The 11655-nt window shown below is 41.9% G+C and overlaps 1 protein-coding gene across 1 annotated transcript; it reads right to left on the bottom strand.

Moving 5' to 3' along the window:
* Positions 1–360: 360 nt before the first annotated feature.
* Hmgb1 (high mobility group box 1) lies at positions 361–5296 on the bottom strand. Its single transcript, XM_013360376.4, has 5 exons — positions 5139–5296; positions 2925–3088; positions 2614–2759; positions 2006–2180; positions 361–1000 (listed from the first exon to the last, which is right to left on the bottom strand). Exons 2-5 carry the CDS (start codon positions 3072–3074, stop codon positions 824–826), a joined length of 648 nt encoding a protein of 215 aa, XP_013215830.2. The 5' UTR covers positions 3075–3088; positions 5139–5296; the 3' UTR covers positions 361–823.
* Positions 5297–11655: the final 6359 nt, after the last annotated feature.

The following is an 11655-nucleotide window of genomic DNA, read 5'->3' as shown; positions in this document are numbered from 1 at the left end:
GTAAAGATCAGAACATACTTCTCTATTAGTCCTTCAAGGACAGACTTTCAGATTGTTTGATTCTAATAATCCCATGCTGTGAATAGAATTGGCTACCCTTCACTTGGTAAATGTAAGTGGGCTATGTGAAATTTGCTATCAACTGATCAAGGTTTTGGAGTTTCAGTTATGGATGAAAATGTCCTCAATTTAATTTTTATTAACCCCATCATGATATGCAGGGTGTGTAGACAAAAAGTTTTCTATCTAACTATGAAAAGATAAACACTGTAATAATTCATGTGATCTAAAATGGGCAAAAGCAAGACTAACTTCCCCTCAAGAAGAAAAATTTCAGACCTATGAAAAGGACAACAATACTAATAAAAAAAATTGTATTTACTTAGAAGCATTCAGAATGTCAACAAAACAGCTGCAACTTTTTTTTTTTTTGCAATTACAGAGTGGTATTCAGTTAACAGAACAACAATTATTTCGTATAAGCTGCATCAGAGACAACTGAAGATGAAAAACTACCGTCCCCATATATAACTAATTTGTGCTGTGCACCAACAAGAACCTGCTTTAAATTTCCATGCCAATTTACAACCCCCATACTGTACCAGGCAAGGTTAGTGGCTATTGAAAATACCACCAGGACAGGGCTATCTAAAGACACATTCGGTAGTGTGTTAACTATACAAAAAAAGACACTGTACAGTTTAAAAACAAATCTTACACAGCCTTACATTTCAATTTTTTTCTTTAAAAGGAGTGAGTTGTGTACAGGGGGGTTAAATGCTTTATAGACAAGAAAAAAAAAAAAAACTGCGCTAGAACCAACTTATTCATCATCATCATCTTCTTCTTCATCTTCATCTTCTTCATCTTCCTCTTCCTCCTCATCCTCTTCATCTTCCTCATCTTCCTCCTCTTCCTTCTTTTTCTTGCTTTTTTCAGCCTTGACAACTCCCTTTTTTGCTGCATCAGGTTTTCCTTTAGCTCGGTAGGCAGCAATATCCTTCCAAAATAAACGGAAGAGAAAACAGGAAAAGGAAAGACTATTAAGCAAAGGGCAAACAAAACATGGCAAAACTTTATGATCCTACATCCTAATTATATTCAAATAGCACACATCTCCACTGCATCTTCATAAATAACCAGAACTTGGAAAAACACTTAAAAATATTATGTGATAATTATAATCAGCAATCTATAACTCACGAAATGGCACGGTATAATATTTGTAATGTAGTGCCTCAGTGAGATACAATACATACTACAACCCTAACTCTAGTTCATTAAAACCAGAGTGCAGAGACTGATTAAAGGGTAGACACTGCCACCTTCTGAATGCAAAAAAAGTATTCTACAGGTTTATATTGTCAGACTAATCTACAGTAGAACACAATCTCAAAAAAAAAAAAAAGTAATTTAAGCATACAATTAGGTTAGAAAACAATTCAGAAACAACTATTTTTTTCATAGTAAACAAAGAAGCCTAAATCCATGTACTTAAAATTTATTTCCATTAAAGTATTAAACTTATAGCCTTCTTCATCTTACAAATTTACTGTCCAGTTTTGGCAGACTTGAAAATTTGGTGATGCTAAGGGATTTGGGGCACCTGAAGAGAAGGAACATAAATGTTTCAGGGGATGTTTATGAGAAATATAGCCAGTGTTACTTTGTCTGACCTATTTTTTATAATGAATGCCTGACTATTTAAATGGAAATTATTTTGACTCAAAAGTAACTACCAAAATTTTCAAATTTGAGATACTGGAGAAGAATGAAATCAGCTTAAATGTATGATCATGGCTCAAATTAATATAATATTAGTATGAAATAAAAAACAACAACAAAAATTAACAACTCAAAAGATGAAAAGATTCAAGCCAATGTAGCTGCTACACTAAAACTTAAATAAAAGTATAACAGGAAATTAAGATGTATTTAAAAAAAAAATCATCCAACCTCTGGCATATCCTTTTTTTTACTATAAACAAGTACACACACTTCTTACCTTTTCGTATTTTTCCTTCAGCTTGGCAGCTTTCTTTTCATAAGGCTGCTTATCATCTGCAGCAGTGTTATTCCACATCTCTCCCAGTTTCTTTGCAACATCACCAATGGATAGGCCAGGATGTTCTCCCTTGATTTTGGGGCGATACTCAGAACAGAACAAGAAGAAGGCCGACCTAAGAGAATTTCATTTTATGACTGTAAGTTAATAACAGCACCAAAACTACTACTACCAAACATGTATTCTATCCCTACACATATTAATCTGTTAATTTCTACCATGCATTAGATAGGGTACAAATATTTAAGTTAATTTATAATTATTTAAGTTATACTAGTTGAGCTCCAGAAGAACATTTTGCAGATTATTATCATCACTAGTTCTAAAGAAACAATGATTTAAAAAAATCCTATTAGGACATATATTGGTCAAAGGAGGCAACCATCTAATGCTTGGGCTAACACTCCCATCTAACAAGAATTTCATGTACACTATTTAAATGTACCAATGTGAATCACTATTAGCCAAAAAACTTTGTACAAACTCACAAAGGAGCTTACTAGATTTCTATTTGTTGTACTATAAAACATGTGATAAAAAATACTTACGGAGGCCTCTTGGGTGCATTGGGATCCTTGAACTTCTTTTTTGTTTCCCCTTTAGGAGGGATATAGGTTTTCATTTCTCTTTCATAACGGGCCTTGTCCGCCTTTGCCATGTCTTCAAATTTTCCTTTCTCTTTAGCAGACATGGTCTAAAAACCAAGTATTTGTAAGTTTGAAATAGAAATTTTAATTATCCAAAGCAGAAAAAGGAATAAAAAAGGTGTCCTTTGCCATTTAACAGCCTCCCCCTCAATCCTAATTTGGAAATTATTGCTAGTTATTACCTTGTGTAGTAACATCTTAAGCTTTCTTACCTTCCACCTCTCTGAGCACTTCTTAGAAAACTCTGAGAAGTTGACTGAAGCATCTGGGTGCTTCTTCTTGTGCTCCTCCCGGCAAGTTTGCACAAAGAATGCATATGATGACATTTTGCCTCTCGGCTTCTTAGGATCTCCTTTGCCCATGTTTAGTTATTTTTCTAGAATTAAATTAAGTGTGTTTGATGTTAGTAATGAAATTATGATGTTCAACAGCTTAAATGTGCTTAGGGAGTGAATGAAAACCAAGGTACTCATTAGTTAACACAGCAGAGACATTAACTTCCCATAAAACCAGACGGGAACATGGCAATGATAGCGGATTCCTAGAAGTGGCTATGCCAACCAAAAGATGGTCCTTCGGTGTAATCTCAAAGAGTCTGGATATTCCATATATGTTATGTGTATCTTATCTGCCTGTGTCTGTTCTGAATTTCTTACGGGTCATTTAAACAATTTTTAAATCTCCAAAACCATTTTTAAACAACAAAACCAAAGGTCAAAAAAACTCATGCTGCCAATTTGTTGATTTGCAGTAGACACAAAATAAATAAGGAGACTAAGTGAGTTGACCTTTTAAAATTATAGGCCGTAAAAAAAAAAAAGAAAGAAAAAAGAAATTATCGTGCATCGAAAGTTTTCCCGATTCCTTAAAAAAAAAAATACCCTCTTTGCATAAAACTTTGCTCGGAGGAGGAGCAGCAAGCCCCAGGGCTCGGGACCAGGCGGGGGGAGGCGGTGGCACTGCAAGGCAGCCTCGTTTCCTATCGCTTTGGCCCTGAGATGTATTTCTGTTCTGACTAAACACGTCCGGTCTGAAGTTTCTTCGAGTAAACAAGGATGAGGGACAAAAGCCACTCCTGCTCGCGGTTCCGCGGCCCCCTCCCCCCGCCGGGGGAGTGTTTCTGGGAGCCGTGAAAGTTGGGGTGCCTCAGCGCGGGGCGGGCGCCCCAGACTCCAGAACTTCGCTGGCGGCGGCGCGCCGAGCGAGGGACGCGGCTGGGCCCGCAGGCCCGAGGCCGCCACGTGCGCCCGGAAGGCCCGCAGGCCCGCGTCGCCGCCCCCATTTTGTCAGGCGCGGCGCAGGGAGAAGCCCCGCTCGAAATGGGGGCTGGCTCCGCCCGCGGCCGCCGGGGCCGGCGCACGGAATGGCCGCTGCGCGTCTTCCCCGCCTGCGCCGCCGCCGCCGCGAGGGCGAGCGCGAGCGAGAATATGGCTCCTTCCCTTTGTGTGTGTGTGTGTGTGTGAGTGTGTGTGAGTGCGCGAGTGTGCAGGCGGCGGCGGGCGGGGCGCGCGCCGCGCTCTGGCGCACACACTCGGCCATTACAGGCCGGGGGGAGGGGCGGGGGGCGCGCGCCGGCCTCCGCTCCCCTCCCCCGCCGGCGGGTGGGGGCGCCGCCGCCGGGCCCACCCGCCCGCCGCTCCCCGCCGCCCTCCGCGCGGGCCCGCGCGCCCCGCCGCCCCCGCACGGAGAACGCGGGGCTGTGAAAAGAGAGAGGAAAAAAAAAGTTGCCTCGGAACTGCTGCGCCCAGCTCCCCCGCCCGCCCGCCTTGTTTTCTCTCCAGCCAGCAGCGCCGGGCCCGAGTCAGCCATGTTCCAGCGAGCGCAGCGGCGCCGCTCCCCCCGCCGCCCGGTCGCCGCCGCCGCCACCGCCGCGCCCGGGCCGAGGCAGGGCCGCACCGCCGCCCCCGGCCCACCCGCGCCGCCCTCGCCCGCAGCGGCGCCCCGCCCGCCGCCCGGCTGGCCGCGCTCCCCGCCGGCGCCCGGCTCGCTGCGGCGGCGGCCAATGCAGCCGGGAAGCGCCGCCGCTGCCCGCCACCGCCACCACCGGCCCCGCCACCCCGGCCGCGCTCCGCGCACGCCGCCCTCCCGAACGCTCGGCCCGGGGGCCGAAAACACGTTAAAATTTTTTTAATTAAAAAAAAATTTTTTTTTGCGCCAGTCAGCGCGGACGCCGCCGGGGGTGGAAACTCGCGGGGCGCGGGGCTCCCGGCGCCTCAGGCAGCCCGTGGGCCGGGGTTCGGCGCGGGGCAGCGTTCCCGGCGCCCGGGCAGAGGCTCGCTCCGTGCGCAGTTCCCCCCACGGTCCCCCCTCATTTGCCTTTGTGTGGATCCTGACCCGCCGGCTCCCGGCCGCGGGGATCCGGCCGCCGCGCGGGCTAGGGAGCTGCCAGAGGCGCTCTCCCCGCCGCGGCGCTGCCCCAGACTCACCCTCAGCGAGGCACAGAGTCGCCCAGTGCCCGTCCGGCTCTCACTTGCCCCGGCGCTGTCTCTATGGAGCTCAATGTACTGCAATGGCTGTGAGAGCGGGAGCCAGACGCAGCCTCCTCACTCTCTCCGCTCTGTAACATTACTCTCCAGCCAGCGCGGCTCCTATTGGCTACCGCCAACTCACGGGGCTCGCTTATTGGTCCGTTACCTCCCATTGTCCTGACCAGAGCCCGCTTGCTATTGGCTGTCTCCGGGGACACGTCATCAAGGATTGAAACAGCGCGCAAATCTGAATGTGTGTGTATGCCGGGCAAAGAGGCTGAGGCGCGAGAGGCAGAGGCAGAGGCAGCAGCTGCTACGGGAAAGCAGAGCTCTATGGTGTATGTGTGCATGTGTCTAACCCAAGCCAGCCCCACACCGGAGCGGCCGCCGGAGCGAAAAGGGCCTGACTTTTCCACAAGTGCCTCCAACTCCTCAGGCAAAAGAGACACCCACAGGCCTCCCCCCCCCCTCGTAGCCCACACTCACGCCCAAAGCCGTTGAGATAAGAGGCCCCAGGCTTTTAATAGACCTTCAAAGGTGAGGGTGACTGTATGAGATCCTGTCCCCCAAAAACTGGGGTCTCTGCTGGTGCTGAGGGGGCAAGGCAGCGGAGTCTCGAGCCCCTCAACAGCCTATGGTCGCATATCACTTTAGGTGTCTGGGAAGGCAAGGGTTTCTCTAGGAAGGCGACCCGATCCTGCCAGCCAGCGTTAACATACCCCTCTTTGGGGCTCCTAAGCCATCGCGGCAGGCTTGCTGGGCAGCTGAAATCTCGAGTCACCGAGCAGGCATTGAGTTTCACCCTTTTTCTTGGTTTGCTCGAGTTTCACAGCATGTCTAGAACTTTTTATTTAAATACAAAGCCCTGTTTTAACTTCCTGGAAATCAAATAATTATTCCATGCAATTAAAGCACGGCCCCTTCGTTTTGATATGGGGTACTCTATCAGGAAATGTTCGCGAGGGCCTGCTAGAATTAGCAAATTCATTAGAGACCCCATTTTTAACTGTTTGGCTGTTTTATTTGACTTGGTGTGGATTACTGTTATAATCAAACGAATCCTTGTGATGCTATCTTTTCCTCCCATCACACCACTTAGTGCATCCATGTAACTGCTCTAGGATTACAGGAGTTGTAGGTATATTGTTACCCGAAGGATTAGAGCCAGGCAGAGAGTGTATATGCCCAAATCCACAGCCTGTGGTTTCTCTAACTCACCAAGTTGGCTGCAATTCATAGACATGCTTAGGTCTGTGGAGAAAATGTACTAGCTGTGATGGCCGGTTCTGGAAAACATACAGTTATATCAGACCTTATGAAACTATAATCTATTCCTTTTAGTGTACACAGACCACACCCCTATTCAGTTATAGCAAACTTTCCCTTTTTTTCACTCTCTAATGGCATTTTATACACATATAAATCCAGCAGCCAGTTCTTCCCAATGTAATTCATGGTCAAAGTGAAAATGAATCACGTTGTGTTAATCTGGTTTTTATATCATTCCTAAGCATCCATAATCTATTGTACTTGTTCAAATTTATTACACTATTTGAGAATAGGCTTAGATAACCTTTCCTGACCAATGGATTTAATGTTTATTCTCTTAAAAAGACACTATCTTTCTCAGGGATTATAGTCTCATTGAATGGAGAGTATGTCACACATGCACATGAAAAATACTATGGAATTAAAGGCTATGTAAATGGGTATAATGCACAATCAGTATTTTAAAAGTAAACATCTAAAGTTAACTTTTATGTAGTTATTTTCACATGTATTTATTCTTTTCTAATTTACTAATCAAATTAATACTTTAGACAAATCTACATATTTATTTCAATCTGGTTTTATCTCCATAATCCCATATATTATAAAATATTCATGAAAATGATTAAGATATGTTCAGTGGCATCCATAATATTGCAATGTGGCTTCCATTTGAATGTGGCAGTCTCAATATTTTCTAATATTTTCACTGGCCCAGCCATCCACTTTACTAGTTGTCTATACCAGCTCACTGCCAGGGTAAGTTAATGGCTACAGAACAACAGGAGAGAAATAGTTTTTTATCAGAGCAAGGTTTTTATCAGGGCAAGATGGTAAGAGGCACTGGAATTAAACAGTCATGTTATTCACTAACTGTGTGATCTTGGGGAAGTTTAAAATCTCAGTGCTTCAATTCTCTCAACTATAAATTGAAAGTGACTGCAGAAGTTGTAAATTAAACATTTTTGTGTGTGTGTGTGTTCAATTCTCCAGGACCTTGTGCATGCTGAGCAAATGCTCTACTGAACTATATCCCTGGCCATTTTAAAAAATGTCTCTTTTTGAGATGGAGTTCAGTAAATTACCCAGGTTGGCCTCTAATTTATCATTCTCCTGTCTCAGCCTCCCAGCTAGCTGGAATTACAGGCCTGTGCCTCCACATCTGGCAAGATTGGACTTTTAAAATATTTTATTTGAGTCAGGTTTGGTGGCTCACAGTTTATCAAAACTGTCTCAAAATTAAAAATAAAAAGTGTTGGGGATGTAGCTCAGTGGGAAAGCACCCTTGGGTCCCATATCAGCAATCCCCCCCCCCCAAAAAAGAAAGAAATTACATTTTTGTTTAATTTTTTGTTGTTGTTTTTTGCATTGGGAATTGAACCCAGGGCCTTGTGCATGCTAAGCACATGCTCTACCACTGAGGTACATCCTGAGCTCTAAACTTTTTTTAAGATTTAAATTGTTATGCCAACCCCTTCAATCCCATAATTCAAAAAACCTCACATGCAGTTAGCCTTGAGTATTTTTTTATATTTTAGTTTTATATGAGGACAAGTGATTGCAAATCTAGTAGGTTTTGTTTTGTTTTTGCATTCTTATCCTAATCTTAAACAGTACTAATCTTCCTCTAGTCTGGTAATGGAACCTTTATTTATTTCCAATCCTAGCTAACTTTATATTCTGGGGTAAAACATTCAATAACTTCAAAGCTGAATTAATAGCTGTAAGAGTAGTCATTTAAAATTATTGTTCTAATCTTTCTCTTGCATTTTTGGATCTAAGCATTTGGTACTTTCTAAATCCTTGACAAGAAAAAATTAAAAACTTCTACTTATAAGCATTTAAATTCTTATATTTGCTTGTTCATGATATAGGAAAGCACTTTAAAATATACTCTACAACTTCTAGTCCTAATCTTGCAAACTTGATGCTCACTTATTCATGTTAGACCCCCTTCTTTGCACACAAATAATTAGCCATAAATATATATATATATATTTATACATATATATGTATGTATAAATAAATATATATATATATATTTATACATATATATGTATGTATAAATAAATATATAAATATATATATATTTATGTGTATAAATATATACATATATATATGGCTAATTATTTGTGTGCAAACAAGAAATACACACACACATATACATGTGTGTGTGTGTGTGTGTGTGTGTGTGTGTATACTTTGAAGTTATTGAATGCTTTACCCCAGAATATAAAGTTAGTTAGTTGAATAAGTCTGAATACCCTCTCTCATATCCAATTTAGCCAATTGAGATAGATTTTCAATAATATAGATTATGGTCTTCTTCAGTTCCTCACTAGGATAGGTGTAGTCCTCTCTTCTACAATCCTGTAATATTCTGTACAGTAATTACTGTCTATAATTACCCGGTTATGAGTTTGCTTGTCCCGCCGCACCTTAAAGGAAAGGACCCTATTATCTTTGTATCCCAGGCATATAGTAGTATAGTACCTGGGAAATAGAAAGCATTCAAATTAAGTCCATTGAATTAATGAATTAATAGCTGTAAGAGTAGTTATTTAAAATTATTGTTCTAATCTTTCTCTTGCATTTTTGGATCTAAGCATTTGGTACTTTCTAAATCAGAAGGCAGGAAAACAGAATAATAAGTGGTAAGTAGTAACTGTTAGTATACCAAGATTGAGGACAGATTGTAGTAATGGCTGCACAATTTAAAAAAGAGGAGGCAGATTGGAGATGGGAAGAGATCTTAAATAAACACACACAGTTTTTTGGGGTGGGTACTGGGAATTGAACCCAGGAGCACTTTACCACTGAACTATATTAAAAAAAAAAAACCAAAAAACCAGGGTCCCACCTACTTGCCAAGGAGGGCCTTGAAATTGGCAATCCTTTTGCCTCAGCCTCCCAAATCACTAAGATTACAGGCATGCACCACTTTGCTGGACCGATCTTAGTATTTTCCAGCTCTCAATTAGGCTAAAGCTATTCCTTGTTGGATACTGTGAACTGTGGCATGCCAAATAAGAATTTATTACAGAAAACTGCAAGAACATCTGCCCAAAGGTTGCTCCCTACAGGCTTTAGAAATTTAACCCTAATGTAAAAAATATATAAAATGCAGACACAGGCCTATTCGTCTTTTCATTGGCTGAAGGACAGTTTTTACTCTGTGATGCAATGAATCCTAAAGTCAAGCTATATGAATTCTCTTGTCTCCTTTGCAAAAAAAAAAAAAAAAAAAAAAAAAGGAGAAGAAACAATAAGCCAGAATGTCTGATGAGGTCAACCTTAATAACCATCACACATACTGGAAACTGTTTGTTGTTGTTTTGTCATTGTTGTTTTTAGGGTGGAGAAAGTAAAGGAGAGAGAACATAGGAAAAGAAGATTATATTAGGAATTAAAGCTAGAAGGCAAAGGGTTTATTTCAAAATTTTATTTCCTTTTTATATCCTTCTCTGCCTATATTATGGGAAAACAAATGTAAGCATGGAAATGTCTGTAAGTGGAGGTTTTAAGACTTGATATGAATGAGTTACAATGAGTATGGCTGGCAGGTGGGGAAGCCCGTGGTTTCAGCTGTGGGCAGCACTGATGGCTGAGTCAGAAAAAAGGTACTGGAGCTAATTTCTACCAATAATTTCTCTAGAATTGGAGTATTTAACTGGTTAGTAAAGGAGAAAAAATACCAGACCTTTTCTTAATCAGAGGACTGTTTTCTGGTTAGTCAAAGAATGGTGCACATGAATGTGGAGAAGACTCATTAGTAAAATTATAAAAATATGTAAAAGTGTTTACAGAATGGTGATATAAGTTCAGGAAAGTTCACTCTTTTAGTTTTCCTTTCTGGCCTTGAATTTACAATCCTCCTGCCTCAGTCTTGCTGGGATCCCAGGCCTGTGCCACCACACCCAGCATGTTGGCTCTCTTAGGTCTTGACCTTGACATCAACAGATCAAATTTAGCTTCTTCATTAAAAGTACCTTATATTTTAAGAATTAATGTCTTCTTGCAAACCGTTGAGAATGGCTATAATCAAAAAGAGACAAGAGCAATGAGGGTGAGCATGTAGAAAGAAATTGAAATCTTTATATATCACTGGTGGGGATAGAAAAGGATTCAGGCAATTTGGCAAACCTTCTGGCAGTTCCTCAAAAGGTTAAACAGAGTTACCATGTGACCTAGCAATTCTCCTCCTAGGCACATACCCAAGAGAAACAAAAACGCGTCCACACAAAAACTCCATGACTATTCATAGAAGCATTATTCGTAATAGTAAAAAAGTGGAAACCACACACTCGTTGATCAACTGATGAGTGGATAAATAAAATATGGTATATCCATCCAGGTAAATATTATTTGACAATAAAGAAGAATGAAGTGCAGACACATGCTACATCATGGATGAGGCATTATGCTAAGTGAAAAAGTCCAGACATAAAAAGGCCATGTATCATACTGTTCTATTTATATGAAATGTCCTGAATAGGAACTTTTATAAAGACATAAAGTACATCAGTGTTTGCTGGTGTTTGGGGGAAAGAGGAGTCCCTGCTAATGGATGTGGGGTTTCTTTTTCTTTTTTTTTTTTTTAAAGAGAGAGTGAGAGGGGAGAGAGAGAGAGAGAGAGAGAGAGAGAGAGAGAGAGAGAGAGAATTTTTTAAAATACTTATTTGTTTTAGTTTTGGGCAGACACAACATCTTTGTTGGTATGTGGTGCTGAGGATTGAACCCGGGCCACACACATGCCAGGCGAGCGCGCTACCGCTTGAGCCACATCCCCAGCTCTGGATGTGGGGTTTCTTTCAGGGGGGACGAAAATGTTCTAAAATTAGAATGTAGTAATGGCTGCACAACCCCATGAATACGCCAAAAACTATTGAATTGCATAGTTTAAGTGGGTAAATTGTAAGGTGTGTGAATTACATTTTAGTGAAGCCGTTTTTTAAAAAGGAGTAAATGTCTTCTGAGTGGTTTTGGTTAACTGAACAGACAAAGCAAGGGACAAGGGAAACTACCTACTTGCCAGTTTTGCCCAATTCTTTCCTGCTGTCAATGGTGTTTAACACCATGTGAGAACACAGCCCTCCTCTTCATTAGACAGAAATTTTGCCTATTGTTGGAGCTACATATTCTATGCTTAAGTTAGGTTTTGCTACAAAATAGTAATTTAAAAAGCACACTTTCTAGGGATAACTTG

This window comes from Ictidomys tridecemlineatus, chromosome 6 (assembly GCF_052094955.1).
Source record: "Ictidomys tridecemlineatus isolate mIctTri1 chromosome 6, mIctTri1.hap1, whole genome shotgun sequence".
Classification (NCBI taxonomy): domain Eukaryota; kingdom Metazoa; phylum Chordata; class Mammalia; order Rodentia; family Sciuridae; genus Ictidomys; species Ictidomys tridecemlineatus.
The sequence above is the reverse complement of the archived record's forward strand: the minus strand, read 5'-3'. Positions and strand labels throughout refer to the sequence as shown.

Coding starts and splice junctions, on each gene's coding strand:
- Hmgb1 (XM_013360376.4), bottom strand. CDS start 3,074: ATGGGCAAAGGAGATCCTAAGAAGCCGAGAGGCAAAATGTCATCATAT. Junction 2,760..2,924: donor AGTGCTCAGAGAGGTGGAAG/GTAAGAAAGCTT, acceptor CTTGGTTTTTAG/ACCATGTCTGCTAAAGAGAA. Junction 1,001..2,005: donor TGAAGGAAAAATACGAAAAG/GTAAGAAGTGTG, acceptor TTATTTTGGAAG/GATATTGCTGCCTACCGAGC.